This window comes from Lycorma delicatula, chromosome 5, assembly GCF_047948215.1.
Source record: "Lycorma delicatula isolate Av1 chromosome 5, ASM4794821v1, whole genome shotgun sequence".
Taxonomy (NCBI): Eukaryota; Metazoa; Arthropoda; class Insecta; order Hemiptera; family Fulgoridae; genus Lycorma; species Lycorma delicatula.
The window spans coordinates 158,354,078-158,381,143 of record NC_134459.1 but is presented as its reverse complement, the minus strand read 5'-3'; the positions used below and the strand labels follow the sequence as shown (position 1 = coordinate 158,381,143).

Genomic DNA, 27,066 nt, shown 5'->3' with positions numbered 1-27,066 from the left:
TACTTTACAAAACTCCATTTCCATAACCTATGCACCAGCTTCAAGGTTATGTGGTAAAAAAATAAAGAAAAAAGTTGGAATCTGTGAGTTGCTATGAGAGACTGCTCAAAGTATCACACCAGTTAATTCATCATTCTTTCTATCAGTTCTGCAAAAAACCTTTTTAGAAATATAAAGCATCAGCTGGTAACTTCTCACTAGACTTCATATAGGGGTCACAATAACCTTAAACCACAATTTAGGAAAACTATACTGTTAAAAAATCTTGTACAAATTTAATAGATAAATTTGAGTATGCTGATGGATGTACCATGTATCCAAAGTGACACAACCAGTAACCAAAGGTGACACAAAATTTTTTATAATTGTTTCTGAATATCAATAAGAGGCATCCAGAATAATTGTAGCACTGAAAAGGTACATTTAGCGAGTTGGCTGCCAACACAGTAAGCAGAAATGCACCTTAAAAAATTGGCACTGAAGACATGTGGTTTGTGAGCTCTGGAATTGAATGAGCTAGCCTTGGTGTCTAAACCTTAAAAAATTGTTTCTAAAAGATCTGTTTTGGTATCCAAAAAATGTCCTGGTCAATAAAGATGTGTTTAAGATATAAAGATGTTTTTACTTGGTACTTACAACCACCTCCATTTTCAATTAAAAATAAAGTCAAGGAATGCTTAAATTTAGGGTTAGAATTTTAACACCCAGCTGGAAGGCAATTTATCATATGATGCTTCTGATCACCAATTAATCATCAGCTAATATACACAATTATGTCTCTACAAGATCTGTGATTAATATTAGAAATACTGTGCTGCATTTTCTGGGGAGTATCAGCAATGGCTGCTATTAGTCAATTCAGGCTTACGTACATATATATATATATATATTTTTAAATTATATGTAAATTTTTTTACATACAAATATATATATATATATATATTAAATTGTTTAAATATATATTTTTTCAAATATTTTTTTTTAATATATATTATATATTTTTTTAAGTACTTTTGTGGGATCCTGCATTCTCAGACATGATTCAATTATTTAATTAAATTGCATCTTAAAGATACTAAATGCACATGGTATAACGTGCACCTGAAAGATACTAAATAAATTTAATTTATAAATTATTTTCTGCACATGGTGTAATATTCATTACAGTACTGTAATATTATGAAAATGTATTTTATTATGAATGCTAATATTTGTTGCTTTTTTATAAGAATGTCTCCCTCAAATACTGTCTGATGGTTTATCATGTATGCTTTTTTTGGGTGAAAAACATTTTCACATTATCGCCCAGAAAAAATAACATATATAACAAAACAAAAACTAAAACTAGATTGACATGCAGATGTGTTATATTTATATAGTAAACATATAGATATTTAAAAAAGACAAAATATAATTAAAAAACTAAACTACAGTAATATAAAAAACACAGCACAGATGGAAACAATGGGTACAACATTAAAAAAGTAATTTAAAAGAACAAAATTAACAACAATATACAGTTAACAATATACAGATGATAAGGACCCCATAAATAATTAAATTTTTTAATCAAGATGCACAGCCTTTATAAATCGCTTGACATTCAATAACATTGTTGCATTGCTTCCCAACATACTTTGCATGTCAAACTTTTATTTAACTTGCAATGCAATGCTGCGTTAACAGATACAATCTACAAGGATGTGGTGGACTGTTAACTGGCAATTACAGTGAACACAAACAGGTGTATTTATTTGCGTCATCAGATATCCATGAGTGTGCTTTATTCTCAAATGGCAAATAACAACCTCCTCTAGACAGTTATTTCTGCATGAGGTGCTCCACGAAGACAGAGTTCTTAACTGTATGAAGTTTATATTATTAATAGTAGCATCCCACTCATTATGAACCACGCTTTTCAGAAAACAGACTAGATCGTTTGAAACGTGATTGGTGAAAGGAGGCTGGAAACAAGCCTGTTTTGGTGCTCTATCAGCATGATCCACTGCCTGAAATTCCATATGACTGGGGATCCAGCAGTAGGTCACAGTTATTATTCAGTAGGTCACACACTGAATCTCACAGACAATAGGGTACCTGGAGTACATATCACTAATTGCCTGTAAGGCACTCGCACAGTTAATAAAATTAATCCTTTGTCATCTTAGTATCTGTCTGCCATATCAGATAAACCTAATTCATTATTTTTTAATTTCTACAAGAATTTTTCTAAAGTCAATATTTTCAAGACCCATATTCCTCTGTACTAATATACAAATTATAAACCAAATTGAACCACAGTTCAGAAATATAATAATTTTGTTTAATGTAATTAAATGTAAAATAAATGTAATTTTATTTAATGTATATTTCTGTACTTATGGATACTACTATATTTCTTAACTGTAGTTCAATAAGTACAGAAATATACATTAAATAAAATTACATTTACCTTGCTTCTTATTTTACAAAACAATTTTTATGGAAACCCACATCTTCAGTTGTAATTATGTTGTATTTTTTATTTTATCAAACTACATTCCACACTTACAATACCTTCAAATTTATCAAAAAATATAAAATTTGTTATTTTAAAAATTAAAACTTTTTAAATATAGAAGTCAAATTTAGTATAAATTAAACATGTAACTTGGCCAGCCACTAAATTTGATGCCATTTTTTTTTTTTTTTTTTTGTCTTCAGTCATTTGACTGGTTTGATGCAGCTCTCCAAGATTCCCTATCTAGAGCTAGTCGTTTCATTTCAATATACCCTCTACATCCTACATCCCCAACAATTTGTTTTACATACTCCAAACGTGGCCTGCCTACACAATTTTTCCCTTCTACCTGTCCTTCCAATATTAAAGCGACTATTCCAGGATGCCTTAGTATGTGGCCTATAAGTCTGTCTCTTCTTTTAGCTATATTTTTCCAAATGCTACTTTCTTCACCTATTTGCCGCAATACCTCTTCATTTGTCACTTTATCCACCCATCTGATTTTTAACATTCTCCTATAGCACCACATTTCAAAAGCTTCTAATCTTTTTTTCTCAGATACTCCGATTGTCCAAGATTCACTTCCATATAAAGCGACACTCCAAACATACACTTTCAAAAATCTTTTCCTGACATTTAAATTCATTTTTGATGTAAACAAATTATATTTCTTACTGAAGGCTCGTTTAGCTTGTGCTACTCGGCATTTTATATCGCTCCTGCTTCGTCCATCTTTAGTAATTTTACTTCCCAAATAACAAAATTCTTCTACCTCCATAATCTTTTCTCCTCCTATTTTCACATTCAGTGGTCCATCTTTGTTATTTCTACTACATTTCATTACTTTTGTTTTGTTCTTGTTTATTTTCATGCGATAGTTTTTGCGTAGGACTTCATCTATACCGTTCATTGTTTCTTCTAAATCCTTTTTACTCTCGGCTAGAATTACTATATCATCAGCAAATCGTAGCATCTTTATCTTTTCACCTTGTACTGTTACTCCGAATCTAAATTGTTCTTTAACCTCATTAACTGCTAGTTCCATGTAAAGATTAAAAAGTAACGGCGATAGGGAACATCCTTGTCGGACTCCCTTTCTTATTAGGGCTTCTTTCTTATGTTCTTCAATTGTTATTGTTGCTGTTTGGTTCCTGTACATGTTAGCAATTGTTCTTCTATCTCTGTATTTGAACCCTAATTTTTTTAAAATGCTGAACATTTTATTCCAGTCTACGTTATCGAAAGCCTTTTCTAGGTCTATAAACGCCAAGTATGTTGGTTTGTTTTTCTTTAATCTTCCTTCTACTATTAATCTGAGGCCTAAAATTGCTTCCCTTGTCCCTATACTTTTCCTGAAACCAAATTGGTCTTCTCCTAACACTTCTTCCACTCTCCTCTCAATTCTTCTGTATAAAATTCTAGTTAAGATTTTTGATGCATGACTAGTTAAACTAATTGTTCTGTATTCTTCACATTTATCTGCCCCTGCTTTCTTTGGTATCATAACTATAACACTTTTTTTGAAGTCTGATGGAAATTCCTCATTTTCATAAATATTACACACCAGTTTGTATAATCTATCAATCGCTTCCTCACCTGCACTGCGCAGTAGTTCTACAGGTATTCCGTCTATTCCAGGAGCTTTTCTGCCATTTAAATCTTTTAATGCTCTCTTAAATTCAGATCTCAGTATTGTTTCTCCCATTTCATCCTCCTCAACTTCCTCTTCTTCCTCTATAACACCATTTTCTAATTCATTTCCTCCGTATAACTCTTCAATATATTCCACCCATCTATCGACTTTACCTTTCGTATTATATATTGGTGTACCATCTTTGTTTAACACATTATTAGATTTTAATTTATGTCCCCCAAAATTTTCCTTAACTTTCCTGTATGCTCCGTCTATTTTACCAATGTTCATTTCTCTTTCCACTTCTGAACACTTTTCTTTAATCCACTCTTCTTTCGCCAGTTTGCACTTCCTGTTTATAGCATTTCTTAATTGCCGATAGTTCCTTTTACTTTCTTCATCACTAGCATTCTTATATTTTCTACGTTCATCCATCAGCTGCAATATATCGTCTGAAACCCAAGGTTTTCTACCAGTTCTCTTTATTCCGCCTAAGTTCGCTTCTGCTGATTTAAGAATTTCCTTTTTAACATTCTCCCATTCTTCTTCTACATTTTCTATCTTATCTTTTTTACTCAGACCTCTAGCGATGTCCTCCTCAAAAATCTTCTTTACCTCCTCTTCCTCAAGCCTCTCTAAATTCCACCGATTCATCTGACACCTTTTCTTCAGGTTTTTAAACCCCAATCTACATTTCATTATCACCAAATTATGGTCGCTATCAATGTCTGCTCCAGGGTAAGTTTTGCAGTCCACGAGTTGATTTCTAAATCTTTGCTTAACCATGATATAATCTATCTGATACCTTGCAGTATCGCCTGGCTTTTTCCAAGTGTATATTCTTCTATTATGATTTTTAAATTGGGTGTTGGCAATTACTAAATTATACTTCGTGCAAAACTCTATAAGTCGGTCCCCTCTTTCATTCCTTTTGCCCAGCCCGTATTCACCCACTATATTTCCTTCCTTGCCTTCTCCAATGCTTGCATTCCAATCTCCAACTATTATTAAATTTTCATCTCCTTGTACGTGTTTAATTGCTTCATCAATCTCTTCGTATACACACTCTACCTCATCATCATCATGGGCGCTTGTAGGCATATAGACGTTAACAATCGTTGTCGGTTTAGGTTTTGATTTTATCCTTATTACAATGATTCTATCGCTATGCGTTTTGAAATACTCCACTCTCCTCCCTATCTTCTTGTTCATCACGAAACCTACTCCTGCCTGCCCATTATTTGACGCTGAGTTAATTACTCTAAAATCACCTGACCAAAAGTCGCCTTCCTCTTCCCACCGAACCTCACTAATTCCTACTATATCCACATTTGTCCTACCCATTTCCTTTTTTAAATTTTCTAGCCTACCAACCTTTTTTAAGCTTCTAACATTCCACGCTCCGACTCGTAGAATGTTATTTTTTAATTTTCTGGTGACCCCTTCCTTAGTAGTCCCCACCCGGAGATCCGAACGGGGGACTATTTTACCTCCGGAATATTTTACCAAGGAAGGCGCCTCCATTATTGGTATGTGAAAATGCAGAGAGCCACATTTTCTTGGAAAAAAAGCAGCTGTAGTTTTCCATTGCTTTCAGCTGCGCAGTACTCAGAGGACTGAGTGATGTTGATACGGCCGTTTAAGTCGTCCTGACTCACGCCCCTAACAACTACTGAAAGAGCTGCTGCCCTCTTTCAGGAATCATTCCTTAGTCTGGCTCTCAACAGATACCTCTCCGATATGGTTGCACCTTCGGTCCAGCTACTCTGTATCCCTGAGCACTCAAGCCCCCTCACCAACGGCAAGGTCTCATGATTCATAGAGGAGGGTCATATTTTATACTAGTAATTTTTTATTTAAAAAAAAAATAAAATAAGATATGTAAAATAATTTTTTTTGATATTTGAGTGTAAAATGTAGTCAGTTTTTACTGAACTAGTATATCAATTTTCAAATACTATATGTTTTATGATTATTTCATTATCATTATGTGTACTTCATTTCATTCCAGCATTAATTTGTGTAATAATGTGTGTAATAAAATCATGCTCATATAATCAAGGCTTTCTCTGCATACTGTTTCAATTTGACCATCCTTATTTCATTAATTCAATATTTACATCTAAATAATATTACTTATTTCAAATATGAATCTTAAATTTTCATTATAGGAATTGAATTTAATATTATTAGACATTCATCGTTTATTACCAGGTTATAAGTGTGCTCAACCAATGTAGCCACAACCAGTTACTGTGTTATGTGTGGCAGACTAGCTGCCCACTTGACTGCTATTTTAAAGTTTATAGTCCTGTGCTGGCCAAACTGTTGCTCTGAAGAAATTACAATATACTGATTTGTTATTTATTAGTATTATTCTCTTAGGAATGAGAATGAACAGTGTTGGGGGGGGTCCAGTGAAATCAAACCATAATCAATATTTTAAAATGAATAGGGTAAAAAAAATTTGTAGTGACAATATTTCAAGCCATTTTATTTAATATCACATTCCATTCATTACGAATTAATCAATGCAATTGAATATACAATACTATTGTATTATAATATGTAAATAACCAAAAATTAACACTAAACAATAAAATTATTTCTATTAATTTCTATTTCAGACAAGTCAATTATTTCATACAACATAAAATTATTAACAATATTTTTTAAGAACTTCATTTTTTTGGTCTTAAAAAAATGAATATTAAAAGTGAAGTTAGTGCAGTCCAGTAAATCAAATTTGAATGGTTTTTAACACGTTTCTGATGTCAAAGTTTTGATTTTGTGCTTTGTGAGTTAATGTTGATGAATGGTTGTGCCAGTGGGAACAAACTCTGACTACTCTTGAATTTTGTAATATCACTAATGATATCCGGCTGAAAAAAAGAAAAACATACAATATAACAGTAAATCAATAATAAAAGATTCCAGTTACTAGTGCTAGTTACTAGTAATATACCTGTTTATTTATTCTACTATACAGTCAATATTATTTTATTCACATAATTTTTATAAAATTGAAAGATCTTCCAATTGAAGATTGAACATATAAGATTGAAGATATAGGAAACAAATACTTTTAAGGTTAATACAAACAATAGCATCAAACCAGAATAAAAAAACTTAGCCAATTTATGAACAATTTTCAGCTATCTTTCTTGAAACCGGTGTTATTATATATAAAATATCTTTCCTGGAAGATATTTTCCATCACAATCAATCAAAAGTTTACAAAAATAATCTTTTATTTTCAAAAAAATAACCTGGACTGTTCAACCAATCCTCTGCATATTTTACAACTAAAACTTATGACAAATTCATGTTACGATCATACCACATGAAATAAGCCTCATTGTTTAATAACAGACACTTGAAAATTATATGAACTCACTATTTCATTCCTGAATTAAGTTTCACTTCAAAACATTTTCTTTTGTGACAACAAAAAATCTGTCTTCAATCAAGAAAAAGTAGTTTGAGACTTCCAGAATTAGCATATGAATCAAATTTATCATAAAAAATTTTATCATAATTTGTTACTAATGAGGACAATAGGATTATATTATAATTATATCATAATTCAAACAAATATTTTCATTTTCAAAAATATTAGTCTGATAATATAATGTGTGAGTAAGCCTTCTGAAGCATCTGCTGCTAATGACTAGTAAATAACTAAGAATTTTAAAATATTAAAAACAGTTAATAATCAACAAAATCATGAACTTTTACAACTGGAATTTGTTGTTTCACTTCTCTCAAATTAACATGAATTTGTGCAATTTGATTTCTCATGTTATGTTTTTTACATTATTTAGTTTTTAATAATAATAAGATTAACCAATCAGAGTAATAACATCAAATAAATTTCTTCCTTTTATTAATATTAGGTTTTTTATCAGACAATCTTATTTGTAACTATCTTACAAATAACATAAATAACATGTTTATCACATGTCTAGTGATAAAGATTTTTTAAGCAAAATTAATAAATTTGATATTTTATTAAGTGTTAATAGATAAATAAAAAGCGTTCAAATTTTTGATTTCAAAAATACATTAGCTATAAGCACATATATAAAATTTAAACATAATGTTAAAGATCTTACAATACCACCTCTACTTTAGTCTACCAATTAAGGGTACTCAAACTACTAAAACTAAAGTTAATATTACAAAGTTACATTATGTAAAGAGTACCTGATAATTAATGTGTATGCCTTCTGAAGTATCTGTTAATCCAGCACCTCCTTCAGCCATTGATATAACATGAACAGCCAGTTTATGTCTTCGAGGTGCATCCATGGAAATATATTCCTGTAAATAAGCAATGCACTGTATAAGAACCCGTATTCAATCCTAAATTACAAATTCACAAAAAAAAATTAGGATTATCACTGACCTTCCACCTCATTCAGTTTTGGTAATTGATAAATATCAGAATAGCAGCAAAGCAGAAATATTTCATGCTCAGCAGAATTAATGCAGATTAAATAAGCCCCATCAAAAAGATTACTACATTGGTAAAATACTATACTTGAGTTAAGTAAAGGTATGGTGTTAATACCACTTTCACTATTAAGTTTTGTTTTATTTATAAAATTATTAATATTTTATACTGTTTTCAAACATGTATTTGGAATTTCTCCATCACCACAGCTTTTTTGTTATTTTAATATTTTTAAATATTTTAAAATGTTTTTTCATCCAATTCTCCATTGTCAAGTAAAAACTCTGAGCATTGTAAATATGATGGTACCAAATGAGCTAACTCAAAGGGTAGCACTGTTACTGCTGTGCAGGTTCAGATGAGTATAAAAATTTACAAACATTATCTAGTGTAGCATATGTTCACCAGAATGATGCCAGTTATGAGATTAGTAATGAAGCAGTAAACATGTCACTGCATGCTTTGTGTGATGAATTATTGTGTATTACATATTTATAATTTTCTTTCTTCTACTAGTCATTACTATATAAATAACCATAAATAAATAAATACAAAAAAAAAATACCATCAGAATAACATATTTTTCTTCCAGAGACCAAAAAAATTCTTTTTGTTCCCTAGTGTATCAGTCATAGTATGTATGTTAGTTCTTTTAAACTCAAATTTTCATATATAAAAATTTCAGTAGAAGCAATACCTTTACACAGATACCATCTCAGGATGAAAAGACAACACAAAAATTATATGAACATAAACTAAAGTTTATATGAAAAGCTATTATATCAAAATCAAATCAATTCATCTTTTTTAATCAAATTCCAACTTACATCAAAACACTTTATTATGTCTAGTTTAGTTAAACTCCTTAAATATGCTACTTCAATATTTGCTCTATCAAAGTTATACTGTTGTGAAGCAATTTCAAACCAATAACGAGCGGTCATTCCACCTAATCTTTTTGGTTTTTCCAGACGATGGGAAGCTAGTGCCTCTTTATGTCTCTCAAATTCTTCATTACTAACATTTTGAACGTACTCCTGTGAAGATAAAAATAATCTTAAGTTTCATTAAATAAGAAAAAATAATCATTTGGTTAATTTATAAAATCTATAAAGGTTACTCTAAACTTTTAAATACAATAATACTGTGCATAAGAACAAAATAAATAAGTGGTTTAAACAACAGCAAGATTATTCCTTCCAAAATGTCAAAATTCTAGTTTTATTGACATATTCTGAATCTTTTATTATATATATATATATATATAAATGAATGTTTGTTTGTTTGTCTCGTATGCGTTCCTGTACCATTTGTCTGATTGTGATGAAACTTAACATGTATTAGTGTTACATGTATATGTGTTATATGTAAAGAAATACATGGCACGGGGTTAAGATTTACAAAAATTATATTTATGGGCTGATTTGGCCCATATTCAGAATTTCTGCAAAAATACCAGCTAGGTGGCAATGGTGTAGAGATATTTACAAAAAAAAAAAAAACAAATATACAAACAGACTTTCATACATAAAAAGCAATGTTCATAGGTGCATCTGCTATAGACTAAAAAATTACTGGACTGATTTACACACGAGAAAAAGGGAAAAAAGAAAAAAAGGGAAAAAAGAAAAATAGGAAAAAAGGGAAGAGAAAAAATAGGAAATAGTGAACAGGGGAATAGGGACCAGGGAATGGAATAGGGGAAATTTACGTGGAGAAAGGTGGAAAAGTAGCAGGGGAAAGGGAGATGGGGAAAAGGAAAAGGGTGAAATGGATAAAGTGAAAGGTTAAATTTTGTGAATTTAAAAAACTTTTAATTGTGTTCATTTAAGCAATATATTTACTCAAATATAGCAATAGCAAAGCATTGCCAGGTCTGCCTGCAAGTGTATGTTTGTTCTGTATGCATTCTTATACCACTCATCACATTGTGATGAAACTTTGGTGCATTGTTGTGCATATGCCCGCAAAGGTTTCTGAATTAGTTTGCACCCGCTTGGTGGCGCTGTGGGAGGGGGTCCCAAGATATTTTGAAAAATTGTATTTATGGTCCGATTTGGCTTATATTTAGAATTTGTATTACTTACATGAAAACAAATACCTCTGTAGTAAATGGACCCACTAGTTGGTGCTGGGGGTTGAGATATTCGGAAAAACTGTATATTATCATATATAGAATATATTAGTTACATGAAAAGAAATATTTTTGTAAAAAATGGAAAAAGGAAAATAGGGAGAAAAGGAGAAAGGGTTAGAAGAGAAGGAAGAAGGGAAAAGGCGAAAGGTTCTGTACTGTTCAGATTTTAATGTTTTATAAAATTTTCATTTGTGTATACACTCAAATCTAGCAATGGTGAAGCATTGCCGGATCAGCTAGTACTCTATAAAAATTATCTCTCCCCTGAGAACTTAAATTATTCCACTATAGTTTTCATTTACTAATTTTATAGACTGGCTTTCTGATGCTTTGCCCAGGATCAATTTGATCCAGAGCAAAGGATTGTTAAAAACAATTGGTAAAGGTTAAAAGGTTTTAAAGAAATGTAAGCAATGTAAAAATTTAAATCATAATGAAATTCCAAAATTTTTAACAGAAAATTATGACACAATACTGAAATATTTGACAGTATTATCATATTTATCACCTAGTTTTAACAAATAACATTTTTTCTTGTACAATATTCTGTAGACATGATTTATTCCATTTTTACCAATTTCTAAATCTATCCACAGGACAGCAACATACAGAAAGTCAGACAAATGAATGCCAATACATAGTTTAGTTTCTTTCCACCTTAAAGAGACTATTCTAAATCATAGTTTTATCCATATAGCCTTGAATTAAGCTACCATTTTAAAATTTAATTTACAATTTAAGAAATCTTAAATTTTTTTATCAAAGCAAATTGCAAAGTTCATCATTCCTGCGCTACTGGTTAATACTGGTTAAGTTAATACTAAAAAGAAAAATTTTTACTGAAATCATAAGTCTTTTCAATGAGTTCCAAACTTAACATTTACACTACAGTAAATTCCTTACACAAATTAGGTAAAACTTTTAGATTTTAACACAAAATTACTAAGTATGCTATCTGAAAAATTGAAGTACCGCCATAGAATTTAGGAATGCCTCAACTCTTTGATCAACAAATGCTGGATGGCGATCAGACTGGACAATAACTCTGAGTCCTTGTACTCCACTTGATTTACGAATACCAGTAAATACTATATATCCTAGCTGTTCCTGTAAAAAAAAAGATTACTTTAAAAAGATAATTACCAAAAATGAGGTTTTATGAAACTATAAACTGTTATACCCTTTTTCTTGTATATTCAGAAGTTCTGGTTCCTGCTGTTAAATAATTTAGAGTCTACCCAAAACCAGCTATTCTCAGAACATAATGCAGCTTTCTTTGTCTTCAGACAGACTTAAAAAATTTTTTGTCTACAGACCAAATATTATTATTATTATATATTAATTTATTATATATTAATATTATTATTACCAAATATACACACACACACACACACATTTCTCCAAATATGATTAATAAATTTTTTGTTTATTCTATTTATAAGATAACAGATCCTGGATCACCGTTAATTTTTCTACAATTTTTCACTCTGCATTGTTCTAGTTAAAAATATTAGAATTAATCTTATTTTTATAAATTTTTGTTGTTGATTTAAAAAATATGCGTATAGTTAATTTTACAGAGAATAGAAAAATGATTTTCTATTTATTTTAATATTGTCAATTTAATCTATTTATTTTTATGCCTTAAACTGATTAATTAAAATCATGATGATTTTACATTACAACCATCTATTTCATTAAAATATATTTTATAAAGTATTTTTTTTTTACTTTTTATATACAGAAAAATTCACATATTTCATTCATTGTTAGATGATCTCACCTAATCATTTGTGTTGTTTACACCATCAAAGTTGTATTTACAATCATACCAGCAACCATGGTTACAGGAAACACAGTTTTCATGTTCAAAACCTAAAATGAATTTCAAACAGATACTTACTTGAGTACGTAAAATATTTTGACAAGGTTCATTAACCATTTGTGTTAACAGTTCCAGTAACATATTATTTTCTGTTGACTGTATATTACACTGGTAATATGTTTCGACACAAGAACTTTTATGGAATTTATTTTCTACATTTAGCAAGAAATTGCAACCTGTAAAATAATTAAAAACAAAGTAAAAATGCTACATTTTAAATCAATATTATTAAATTAAAATTAAATACTGTTCAATTCTAACCCTGTTTGTAAAGAATACTCTTGTATTCTTTGTAACAGAATAATCTGTTTTTTAACATGCTTTTAAGAATGAATGCTATATGTTTAAATCTATACAATTTCTTTTTAATGTTAAAGGTGTTTATGAAAAGAATTAAAATACATAAACTGATTTTTTTTAATAGAATGACAAAAAAGGTTTTACATTCACTCAAATTTTTATTTGAAAATTTTGAATATTTTAATTTTAAAATAATGAATAAAAGGATAAACCAAACCAGCTGAAATTGTCATTTTAGAACAAATTCTCTTGTAAATAAACCATTAAATAAGACAGATTTCATTTAAAAGGAAATCCTCTTAATACATAGTAAGACAATAAGAGTAAAATTTATGGAAACAAGAGATAAAAGGCCAGGGACTTACAAACACATTAAATGTCAATAACTTCGTTTGGGAAACTGGTTTGAGGATTTTTGCCAATGAAATATAAACAAAATTAAAAATCGCACAGTAAATACAATTAACAAATTGTTTACAAATGTTATGTGTATAAATATTATTTTATGCTAAATAACATAAATATCATTACTTAATAATAATAAATATTTAAAAACACTGCTGCACATACCATCTACCAGCTGTATTTCTCTATTCCTTAACAGCTGGCAGGGCAGTAATGGTCATAAGGCCACACTTGAACTTAGCTTATCTTCTACACGGTTTACCAGATCCAGAGCAACCTGAAAAAATATACATTAATAAATATTACATGTGTCTTGCATAACACAAAACTATCTGCAAAATTTGTTACAGTTATTTTAAACAAACGGTTTAATTTATTATAATTTGTCACGGTTATTTTAATATTCGTTGATCGGCAGATCTTCCTGCTCTCGATTTAAAATTTTGTTTTTCTTAACATATTAAATTGTTGCCCACTATTTTTATAAATAATCCATTAACTATTTTTCTACATACTTGTAAGGTTGATTAATGGTTTGATTTCAGACAGAATCAATTTGTTATCCCTTCCTATATATATTAGGGCTACTCAGAAAGTAAGGAACGTTTTGGAATTTTAAAAAACCAAGTACAAGAAAAACGTTTTATTATATACATGTGAAAGAGGGACTAAAATACTACTTTTCATCATAATCACCATACAAATTCAGGCACTTATAGCGGTGGACAAGCTTTGAAATTCCTGTGTCATAGAATTCTGCTGCCTGTGATCTCAACCACTCAGTGACGCACCCATCTTGCACAAAATTTGTGTTGCACAATAAAGTCCGTGAAACTTGTGGGAAACATAGAGAAAGCTCAGTTATTGTGAAACGGTGGTTTTCACGAATCTTTTCGTCAACTTTGAGACCAGATCGTCTGTCACAATGCTCGGACATCCACTCTTCTCTTTATCGTGAACGTTTGTTCGGCCATTTTTAAACTGACTGCACCACTTCCTGACAGAACTTTCACTCATTACGTTGTTCCCGTACACTTAAGTTTTTTTAAGTTTTTTGCCAACAAAAAACTAATCACAGACCGCACCTCACAACTGGCGGGATTTTTGATTGCAGCACACATTTCAATTTGTGCATTAAAAAAAAACGGGCAGTGCGGAGATGTCCCCGTTGTCACGACTGGACGCTGACTGAGGTGCTGAGCACGAGCACACCAATATATACGCAATTGGCATGCGCCTGGCAGCATCAGGTGGAAATGTTCCTTACTTTCTGAATAGCCCTTGTATTATCATACTGAATTGTTTTATCTGCTAAATCATAGTACAAGATATGGCTAAAAAAATATCAGTTACTATTTTAAACTGTAAAATGGATGAATATGTTTTCTAATCATTAAATGTGTTATTCACAGAAAAAAATATTTATTTTAGCATCTTCTCATAAGCTACATGTGGTAGCAAGATGCTAGATTTATATTAATTTTTCTCTTTCACACTGAAAACTCATCCTAAACGCTAAAGCCATTGCTCATAAAATGATACTGAAGTAGAAATGTTTAGTTTTTGGGAAAAACTCTTGGGCAAAGAGAATATGCTAAGAAAATTAATTCTAACTGAGTCAATACTTTTATTTATCTAGATATCTATTTTCTGAAAACCATTCAAAAGATGTATACTTATAATAAACTGGCCATTTTTCAAATATATAAATATCTTATATATGTGGAATAATGAGCAATGATTACATGGTACACAAGTGGAGTATATGGAATGTGGAACCAATAAAAGCCCCATGAAAATAAGCATGGAGTGGTTAATATTAACATACTCATAAAGGAGAGACCTGAAAAAGTTAAATGTAAAAAAACTCAAGTAGATGATAGTTATCAGTAATTATCAAATTAACTCATTTAGAGGGAAATTGTTACCTTGACTTTTGTTAGTGGAAATGGTAAAGGAACCTAAAGGTAAAAAAAAAATGCGTGAGTGGTGGTGGTGGAGAGTTGATTTGGGGGTTGAAAAGAGTGACACAAATTGTATTATTGTGATTTCCGGCGAAAAGTTGATATACATAATGTTGAAACTGTGATATACATAATCTCAAGTTTTTTTGACATCACAGTTTCAACAAAATTACATTATTTTTGTGGAAATGAAAAATAAAGATTTTTTACATTTATCTCTGAAATTTTGAGTTTATGTAAAATAAGATGTCAACAAAAGTTTGTCATTTTTGTGTATCATTTTTGCATGATCTACAACTTTTGTATGGAAAATTTTTTTCAAACCCCAAAATTACCCCTATACCATCTTCACTCGCGCATTTATTTTTTTTACATTTATTATAAGCCCCTTTTCCATTTTCACTTTTTTTCCAAGTCCAAGTAACAACTTTTTTTGTCCAAGTATAATTTGGTTGGACTAAGCATACTGAGAATAAACAGAGATAAGGAAAAGAGTGCAAGTACCTGGAAAGGTTTTTCAGAGTTGAGTAGGATCCTAAAATGGGCAACTAAACTATTTAAGATGTACTTTGTTCCAATAATAACATAGGTACAGAAACACTCAATAGCCAAAGGAATGCAAGATTCAAATAAGCAAAAATGAAGTTATCAAGAATATACACTTTTTGTTCTAAAATTTATTTGCATAAAGATAGGAGTTCAACTTATTTTTCTACATATAAGAAAAATAAGTTGCTTTCTTCTCAATGCACTTGATCCAGCAGTCCACAAGTTCCAAGGAGAAGGTTTTCTCAGGAAGCCACTTTTTTGCACCACTTTCTGCACGTCTGTGCAGATAAAGACTGTGAAAAATTGAAGATTTCACCAAACATACAAGTAGCCCAGTCAGAAGAAGCAAGATCTAGGTGTAGGGAGAGCGTTCAAATACCTCAAAATCAAACTTTCTGATTTAACAGTGTGGTGAGCTGTGTGGAGGTGGGCTGTCTTGGTACCCATCATGCACAGACTTCACAGAAGCCGAGCTCATCATGGATATTTTGACAGGTGAATCAGGTGAACATCAGGTCATCCATGACTGATGTTCAAAGAAAATTGCTACATCATAGATGGTAGTAACTCTGTCCTACTTGCCAGAACAATCTCTCAAGCTTGCTGAATGTTGTCTGTGGTGGAGGTTGATGGGTATCCTTCTCCCTCAACGTGCATTAAGTTTGTCTGGCTACTTTTAAATTTATCAATCCACACAAAACCACTTTTGTGATAAAAGCACTATCCCCATATTGTGTAAAGTCTACATTGGATTTCAGCCCTTTTCACACCTCTGATCACAGAAATCTGATCACTGCTTGTTGTTTGTTCCTCTTTTGTGCAAATTTCTAGCAGAGTGGACATGTTTATACTGTAATAGCTGGAAGGCAAATGATGCAATCAGAATCAAATTTCACACAAGTAACCACAGTATACCAACTCAAGAATGAATGTGCAGAGGAAGTATGATGAAGGTGTTACGGCAAAAGTGTAGATAATTTTTGACTCTCCCTTATATAAAAGAATTGGGAAGGATGTTGAGAGGAGTCTTTTCAGCAGGAATAGTGAAAGCAGAAATCTTTCGTACACAAGTTTGTATCCCTGAATTAGGTGGATGCAGGGCGTTTGACAATAATGGCACATAGTAGGTAATATGGTCAAATTTTCATGAAGTTAACACTCATATTAATGTCTTATTCATCTATCATCATATTTAGTTGTAAATATCATTAACAAGCAGAAAGATAATCAGTATTGAACTTCTAAAATATACTCCTACAATTGATATATTGTAAAATCTGTGACCTTTTATTAAAAAGAAGAAATGCAAGCAAGTATTCAGAATTTATACACTACCTTCCTGTCTGCGTTGCCATGTACAAAACATTCAATAAACATCTTTGATAACATTTGTGGAATGAAGGAAGCAACTTTTTCCTCAGTCAGATCTAAAAGAATAAATAAAATGTTTGTAATATATAGTACAATAAAACACTACATGAAAACATTACAAATTTTGTAATGTTACTGTAACTGAATATAACTGCAGTTGTCTAAATAGTGCATTCTTGTTTGTAGTACTAATGACAAAAATGTACTTTATATTGATAGAAATCATACAGCCAGAAAAGTAAAGTTGTTTAGAACCTCATGGTACAAAAGTAAACTACTCAAATACACTGCAAAGATTTAGCTTATTTCTAGAATTAAATGCTTTATTCAGATAGAATTCATTAAGAGAATTAGGATTCTCATTTAGAGGATTCATTAAAATAATTTCTTGTAAAGGTACACTGGGAAGCCCTGCTCACTTTGCTTTGGGATGGGTTGTAAGTATCTCTATTTTGGTATCCCTGGAATCTAAGACATTCCAGAGACTATGGCTTCCATGATGGAAGCCATAAAACGTTATCCATAAATAAACAATGTTTCAATAATGGAGTTATGTTTCATCACAATGTTTCAATAATGGAGTTATGTTATGGAGTTAATGTTTCATCATGGAGTAACAAATGAACATTTCATTATTGGATCACATATTAACCAATGTTCAGAGCTACTTCATAAAGCAACACCTGCTAAATATTAAACAACAGTGAGTTAGCTAAGATCAGCCCATTTATAATAACAAAGATACTGTATATATTGGAAGTTTTGTCAAAAATCTAAGAAGACAGTTACTAGATCTTAATTAAAACTTAAGCTACTAGATAAATTAAAACTGAAGAATTGAGCTGATTATTTCTAAGATGAAATTAGCTGACTGGATATAATTGTTGAACCTCATATATCACTGAATTTTTTTCTAATGGTAACATGTTGGGAACCAAAACTGCAGTAAAGAGAAAGTTTTTAATCAGTAATCAGTTAAGTATAAACCAGATACAGATATTTAATAAACACTTTGTGTAAAGCAGAAACATTGCCTTTGTCACCATGCGTTTTGAATTTCAATACAGTTAAATCAGCACTGTTTTGAATGTTAATACAGATTTACTGCTTCTAGAATAGAGGAATCTGCATCTAAGAAAAAATGTAAAGACCTCAGGCAAGATTTACTCACCCTCAAGCAAAGTTAAGCAGATTCCATAAAAGGTTAAGTTTTGATGATAGAGTGAAGATATATTGAAGATGTGCAAAAAATGAACCAAGGTAATCTCAAAAAGTAAGTTTTCTTGTATGAATGAAGAGCAGTAAGTTTTCTTGTATCAGGAAGCATACAGGTGTAATTGTCAAGCTACATTTTCTTGCTAGAAACAATGCTTATAGTAAAATCAAAGTTAATAAGGTCTTAAATACATACAGTGAAACCTCTATTAATGGATCACCTACTGACTTCAGATAACTCCCAACAACACAATTTTACAATTTCCAGTTCCATGCATTAGTATTTCTTAATAAAGCACAGCAAAGAAAGAACACTCTTAACAATGAACAATAAGACTTTCTAAAAATAATTCATGCTTAATATTTATCCATGTAATAAAAGGGTACAACATTATTTAATCAAATTATATTTATTTTTTATTAGTTATGTTTTTATATCTCAAAACAAGAATAAGATTTGATTTTGCTAAGATATTCCCTCCATTCTTTTCAATAGAAGATCATAAATTAACACTGTTTTATCCAACTACATTCTGACTAAGATGTTTTCATAAAAAACAGTATAAAAAAATAAAACATTCTTTTTGTAATGTGGTAAATAACGTTGAAATTTGTGGATGGAGTAAATTAATTGGTATATGGAAGCAAACAATTTTATTAACATAGATGGAAATCTGTGTAATAAAGAAAATAAGGTTGTTTTATTTTATAAAGGTTGTTTTATAACTGGGATATATAATATAATTATGAAAATATTGACAAGGACACTGAAGAGTAATAGTAATAATGGCATCTACTATATAATGAACTTTATCAATCCAGCTCACTGCAGAGGATAATGGAAGTAAAAAAAAGGATTACCCTGATTACAAAAATGTACAATATTTTTCATTTAGAAAAACAATTATGTGTGGTGAAAAAAGTAACAACAAAAGCAACCATAAAATGGTGTACTGAATATGTATATTTTTATAATTATCAAATTATCGTTTATTTATTGAACTGAAATCTTTATTTATATTTTTAATAAGAGTTTTTTAAGTGAAAGAACTGTAAGATTAAATTATAATATACAGTAAACAGATACTTCAAATTCTAAACTATAATGATACTTAAATAATAAAAAGGCATGTGTAAATGTAAATGTAATTTTTATTATTACCATCCATTACCTTACATAGTAAATGTTGGAAGTGGCCGCCATCTTCTTGAATACAAGCTTGCAATTCTTTTTACAGCGTTTCTTGCAACTTTTTTCAAAGTTTGTGGCTGGATATTTAATACAGCTTGTTCAATAGTGACTTTCAATTGTTCAAGTGTTTGTGGTTTGTTGCTGTAGGCTTTTTCTTTGAGGTAACCCCATAGAAAAAAATCCGCCGCAATCAAATCAGGAGATCTTGGTGGCCACAAGCCTCGACCAATAACACGATTATCAAAGAATTCCTCAACAAAATCAGAAGTTGAACCTGCGTAGTGCGATGTCGCACCGTCATGTTGTAGTCAGCAGTATGTTTTCTTCTTCCAAGAATGCAATGAACTGAAATAAAATATCCTGATACCATTCTGTATTAATGGTGTACTCGAAAAAAATAGGACAGATTATTTTCTTCCGCGATATCGCGCACCACATGCCCAACTTCTGCAGGTGTTAATTGTTTTTGTGATAAACATGGGGATTTTCAGCACTCCAAATTCTACTGTTTTGGCTGTTTACATAGCCATCCAAATGAAACCGTGCTTCATCTGTGAAAAATAATGAATCCATAACATTAATTCCCTCACGCAGAAATTGTCGGAACCATTGACAATATTGTAGCCGTTTTTCTTTGTCGGGCTCAAGAAGTGGATGAACCGGTTGAATGCGATAAGGTCGTAATTGTAATTGTCTGGTTGCCCGATGAACAGTTGATTTAGACAAATTAATTTCAGCAGACAAACGTCTGATCGATTTATTTGGCGAGGCGAGTAATCGGTCTTTGATTTCAGTGACTATCTGTATTCAACACTGACTCAGATCTTGTGTTCCTTGTTATTAACAGAACCAGTCTCTCTAAATTTTGAAACTAACCTTAATACTGATGTTTTGTTAGGAGCTGGTTTATCTGGGTACTTATGGCACAAATCTTGCACTGCAACCACTGATTTTGTACTGAAGTACGACTCGACAATGAAAACACGTTCATCTAACGAAAACATCTTGTCTCTAGCAATATACTGAACGTTATGATTGCATTGTTGTTACTATCGGTAGTGTTCTACTGCGTCGCCACGATGTTCAGATGTTGGATGAGTCCATTTCAGTAATGAGTAGGGGAGTAAGCTTGACTTGAAATTTCATGGATGAGTGATTGATAGGTTGGGTTTTATATGGGACACCCTGAATTATAAAGGATCTGATAAGAATGTAAATGAAATTATGCAAATATAATCTTGTAAATCTCATTTGCAGATGAACTGTAATGATCAAGTAGATATAAATTACCTATAGTTTTGTCATAACTATAACTGTAATACAATTTTCCTCTTAACTACAGATACCTATAAACAGCAGTAACGTTTGCTACAATAACATTCAGTATTTGGAGGTTTCACTGTATTTATATTTTAATCTTTGTCCTTTATTGTTGATTATGCTTTTTAGTAAGTAATATGTCAAAAGCATTATCAAGAGAGTAGTATGTCTCAATAAAATACTTCAGGTTAAGGATATATAATTTAAATTTTAGTCTGAATTTATTTAATATGCTGACTAAATTCAATCATTAAGTTTATAAGATCAATTTTTATTACATTATAAGAAATTCATATCTAATGGACTAATCTGGTTAACTGCGCCAACTGAGAAGCTAAACTTCTACTAACAATATTTAAGATGATAAACTACTCAAGAGAAATTTCACACAAACTCAAATTATAATAAAATAAAAAGAAATTTGTTTTAGGTTCATTATTCTTTTTAATTATACAAATGAGATTAGCTTACCAGCTGTAGCAGCAAGAAGCTGTTCTTTCGTCCAAGCATGTTCAGACAGTAAAACTGCAAGATAATAAACAGCATGTTGGTAAGGCTGTTCAGCTTCAAAATTTTTCAACCCACGAATATACTGAAAAAAGAATAAATTTTTAAACAAAAAACACAAACAAATGTTTTTTATCCATTACATATGTTGGATAAAAAATATATTTTTATAATTTACCAATTATGAAAATTGGTAAAAATTAGGAACGGAAATGAAGGTCGTGAACCCTCACTCACACTTCAATATTGACCCATGTAATGTGAAAAATTTACTGAGATGAAAAAAAGGGCGAGTAAGAAAATGGATAATATTTTACATATGAGTTTTATAAATATGCATATATATGTATATATTTTGCACTGTGTTCTATCCCATGATTTTTAATGTGTGTGGAAGTTTCCTTTCCCCTTCCCTGAAATGATATAGTTATTGCTAATTTTAATTTAAATCTCATATTTTTTGCTTGTTAGAAATAAAATTAAAAAAATCTAGTGATTCTACAGTTTCTGTAACCTCTTCATTGTCAGGGAATGGGATCCTGAAAATTTAAAGGGTTTAAAAGTTAATGATATAATGCCAGTGTCTGAAGCCATGTTTATTAATTGATTCCAATAGTTCACAAGAGTTAAAACAATGAATGTAGTTTCACTCTGTGCTGTTTTCATTTATTAATGAACATAGAAGTAGATGTATTAAAGAAATTCATTCTGGATTAAAATAAATTCATGGTACAAATTTCATTTACATAAAATTTAATGTTCTTTTATAAAGCACACCTAAAGAAATCATTTTGTATTCCTTTATTTCTGCATGACAAAAAAAAAATTACCACATTATTTCTAGGCAATTTATTAATAAAAATCTGAATTTCCTTTATTATCTTATAAAAGCAAAATAATTATTAATATTACTAACAAGTCATATTATTAGGGGGAAATACACTTTAAACTGTGAAAGATCAAAAGGTCAGCTACATTTTGTGTCAAATATTATCAGTGTTCTATTTTTATAGAAAGATAAAAGTTAATCTAAAATAAAATGTAAATGTAATATAACGTCACTATTATTATCAAATTCTTTATTTCTAAGTAATCTAGCTTTGGTTAATTTGGTTTACAAGTTTCATTCATTTAGCTGTTAACTTTTAACATCAAAATGATAAAAATACAAATATTAACAGTGTTATTTTTTATTAGTGCTCAATTTTCAAGTGGCATGAGAGTAGCCGATTGGGGAGTTACAAGTGATATCAATCGTTTAAAATTTGTAACTAGAGATCTTTTTCAAGAAGCATTTAAGATTGTTTCTGATGATATATACACTTTACCAGATTTAAAACAAACATATGATCATACGTTGAAAAATAACAATGCAACTGTACAATTTCGAGCATATAATGGTAGATTCCACAACTTCATATTAGAATTAATTAATGAAAATGGTCAATTAAGACGACTTATTTTACCAAAGAGTCCAGGTAAAAAACAACATGAAATGATTATATGTGGCGATTGTATACTACTACATACTGACAAAGTGAACTACCTTTACGAAGCATATTATGGTAAATATCATTCGCACGGAAGAATATACAGTGGACCGATGACATACTGGCTCAGTTTTCAAATGCCTATAATTAACAGTTACAATATCGGAACAAATCAAACAACTTGCAGTCCACAATTAGAACAAGTTACATTAGTGCTGGATTCAAATCACGATAGTGCAAAGATAGAAAATATGGGTGTACTAAACTTTCTTGCTGATAAATTAGACACGTGGCTAATACAACATTTAAATACAACAGTCGTATTTAATTTAAAAAATACACTTCTACATGCTATAAATATTGTATCGGAAAACCATTATATATGTGATGAATTTTTATCTGTTTAAAATACAAAAACATCATGTAAGTAAGTAAAAATTTTGATTTTTAATGTAGATTTTACTTTTATAAAATACTAGATTCACAAGTGTTTTAGTATAATAAATTATTTTAATGAAAATATTAAAATATTTAAGATCTGCCTTTTATAAACCTATCTGACACTTATATCAAACGCTTATACTATGCTATAATTGTAAGTATTATTTGTGTTAAAACATTTTTATTTTGCACAAACCAGTGCCAATATATTGGCAACTAGCTTCCTTTACTTTCATTTTTTATTGAATAGTTAGAATAATTAAAATGTGCAGAGTAGGGAAAATTAATTTCTAGGAATATAAATCATATAATTCACTTTTTCTAAAAAAATAAAAAAAAGGAGTTTCTTGCTCCAAAATTTTTCATTTTAATGTTAAACTAAATATTATAAAAACCACCACTCACTCGCTCACTCACTCATTTATTCATCACTCATAGGTGCAAGGTATTAAATGTAAAATCTTATAAAATAAGGATTTACTGATGACGAAATTTCAAATGCATTTATTGTTGCAAAAATGCAATTTTTTTATTGTTGCATTTATGGTTAATTGGATCTAGTACTAAAAATTCTGTCAGTAAAATGATGTGTGAACTGTCAAAATATTAAATTTCTCCGTAAATAAAATATTTATTAAAGGCTTTTATATCCTCCTACTTTATATTCAATAACTTGCACCTGTGATGATGAAAAAATGAGTAGTTTTTATATAAGGTATCTTAATAGCTAAGAGATAAACTTGTTTTATAATGCTATTGATTTCCTCGAGATATATACTGAAAGTAATTACAGCATTATTAAAAAATACACACCTTTTAACAGAATAGTTTTATTACATGGAAGAGCATAGTTTTAACTACTTTTCTACGTTATTTCCACCACTATTAGGGCATTTTTAATTCTTTATGTTTTTCATTCCTTCCTCAAAGAACAATACTGCCAGTGAAGATAACCACTTATTTCTATATAGCATTTTTCATGTTGACATCGTCATCGTAACTCTGTTCAATAAGGGAATGCATGAAATGGAGAAGCAAGTGGAGTCATCAGCACACAAGCATTGTTATGAAGCAATACAACCCCATGAGTAAGTATGTCTCTCCTCTTGTTTTGTAATCGATGATGCAGTTTTTTTTTTTAGAGTAACACGATAAAGCAAAGAATTTTTATAGGCTCATCTCTCAGCAAGAGACACTAACAAAACCCCTTTCTCATCAAAGAAAATATTGTACATGATTTTTCATATTGAAGTGATGGTTTGAACACAATATCTTTTACAGAGATGATGTGTGGCACCCATTTCTACACTGTTTCACAAGTCTTGTCACCAGTTGCTATTTGCCTCAAAAAATTGTAATTTTCAAATCTGATAAGACTGAGCAAAGTCTTTATCACTTGGTTTTCTGAACCCATGTCAACATTTTCAGCACCCTTCAAGAGCAGAATTTGTGATTCATGTAAAAATGTGAAATTTCATGAAAATCTATATAAAGAGATTTTAAACTGTTGATTTTTAACATTGTTCATCCACTCGTGTAACTAAACCTGTATTCATGAAAGAGTGAAACCCACTCCTTTGCTTGTCATGCACATATAACTGCGTCCTCATTAAATTCTGCACCCACTTTCTTATTTCATTTCTCATACAATTTTCACCATAAACTTTAATTTTCTGATGGACAGCTTGTTTCACATTTTTGCATTAAAAGATGCAAAAATCAACAAATGAGTGTGAGATGATCAGAACTGTGATCGCAGTACTGTGGCAGTGGTAGAAGGAAACTATTACTTTTTGGATATGCTTCATAAATAATACAATTAAATTATTACACAACAAATCCAATTAATTTTAAAAAGTCTGAATACAGTTAACTTTTTTTAACAGTACAATTCTGATCAATGGTAGTCAATGACAATGAAAAAGTCTGTAAAGGGTACAAAATACATAGCCATAAATAAGCTTGTACTTATTGTGAAGCAGTGTAATCTCAAAATAAAAATATGGTAATATGACAACTCTTAATTAAACAAAAAAAAAAAAAAAAATGTAAATACCAAACCAAACTTACAAATGATACAAAATAGATACAAATAAGTTTTCTTCTATTTACTTACATTTTCTTTAAGAATTGCAAATCTCTTAGAATCTATTTTAAAGCTGGTCATTTTTTCTATTATTTTATCCAAAAGAACATGCTGCTTATCATTGTATCCTCCAACACCAAGCTAAAATATAAAACAGTTATATTCGTATGAAAAAAAATATAAAAATTGACATTCCATAAAAAATTACATAACATAAAATACAACTATTATAATTTTCTTTTTTAATTTGAAAGAAAAAACATACATTGAATTAAGATCTGGTTTGCTAACTAATAATAAAAAAAAAAAAAAACACCTCATGCAAAGCTTACAAGATGAAGTGATGAAGAAATATGCTGTTGCAGAACAATATACAGCTACCAACATACAGTTAAGATTAATCGTTACAAGCGACATCTTTACTTCTGCATAATGGCTGACTGGCTGTACCAACTGTAAGGTAAATCAATCATACCTCTCAGATATTTTATATCATACTGCATGAGAGCAATGAATTTTTTAAAACTTTTCATTCTGGCAAGAAATGTTGGAAACAAATGGATGATAATTACAAATACGGTTGAATTCAGTTACAACAAAATCATCAGGACCACTACTACGATCCTTTTGTTAAACTGAAATTTTGTTATAGGAAATTTTATAAAATTTATCAACAGGCCAAAACAGTAAAATTTTATTGCCCACTTTAAAAAATTTTGTCATTTTTGACTGCAATGCCTTTTTATTTAGTTGCACCATTTTAAATTAAATTTTGAATGGAATTAACATTTTGAAAAATATGTTTCAGAACGTCTGGTAACATAGTGAGATATGATGAATATTTGCTAGACATTTGTTTACATCATTTGTTTGAATCACAAGCTACTGTTGAAACAGATGAAGCAGAAAAAGCCGCCTTACATTCTCCACAATTTCTTTGTCGCTCATTTCACTCGCAATCCTGGAATGTCACTGATTTTGGAATAAGAGCTGAAGAATTCACTGCTGAATACCACAAGGCCCTCCCTTCATTTTCAGTGCTATTGCCTTAGAAGTCAAGGTTCATCGAGGCTGCTTAGGTGTAGTCAAATAGTTTTGATTTTATCTAACATTTCTTTAATGGTTGATTCTTTTGCCAACAACAAAGAATCTGAAATCAATTTTGCAAGCATGTTTGATGTTTATTTTTTCATTTGAAATTGGATCTAATTTTGATTTGTACTGGTCATCAAAGCACATTTACTGGGAAAATAATTTCATGGTAGTGACTGAATTTAAAGCAGCAGATTTTCAAAGACTACTAATTACTAACGGTTTCTCATTGCTGATAAGTATTGCAGCAGAAAAATGCTGTGATACATTGCTTAAGACTTTTCCCTCCTTTACATTTCTCCTTTGACTGTTAAACTGAATGATGTGGATGGAAGCAACTGAAAAAATATACCCACTTCATCTGCATTAATAACATTCTTTGGATTATATAGCTTTATGATTTCTTTTATTATTCCACTTCTCCATTTGTTTACATTGAACACAGGAATGGCCATTTCCTCAATAAAAACCACTTTGCAAGCAATCCCAAATCTATCTTGAAATCAATTCAGCCATCCCACAC

The 27,066-nt window shown here is 30.4% G+C and overlaps 2 protein-coding genes across 2 annotated transcripts in view; one reads left to right on the top strand and one right to left on the bottom strand.

The window, feature by feature from the left end:
- Positions 1–6,671: 6,671 nt before the first annotated feature.
- The window catches only part of LOC142325527 (insulin-degrading enzyme-like), a 70,937-nt gene continuing 50,542 nt past the window's right edge, over positions 6,672–27,066 (bottom strand). The window contains 9 exon segments of the mRNA XM_075367394.1: positions 6,672–7,015; positions 8,340–8,456; positions 9,417–9,626; positions 11,699–11,833; positions 12,630–12,787; positions 13,482–13,593; positions 17,165–17,256; positions 21,399–21,519; positions 25,482–25,592. Of these exon segments, the coding sequence (XP_075223509.1) occupies positions 6,908–7,015; positions 8,340–8,456; positions 9,417–9,626; positions 11,699–11,833; positions 12,630–12,787; positions 13,482–13,593; positions 17,165–17,256; positions 21,399–21,519; positions 25,482–25,592 (1,164 nt within the window). The 3' untranslated portion in view covers positions 6,672–6,907.
- On the top strand, positions 22,512–23,461 carry LOC142325528 (uncharacterized). The gene has a single exon (XM_075367395.1). The coding sequence runs from the start codon at positions 22,591–22,593 to the stop codon at positions 23,329–23,331; it is 741 nt and encodes a 246-aa protein (XP_075223510.1). The 5' UTR covers positions 22,512–22,590; the 3' UTR covers positions 23,332–23,461.

What these genes read in the sequence shown, in the direction of transcription:
- LOC142325528 (XM_075367395.1), top strand. Translation starts at nt 22,591, where the DNA reads ATGATAAAAATACAAATATTAACAGTGTTATTTTTTATTAGTGCTCAA.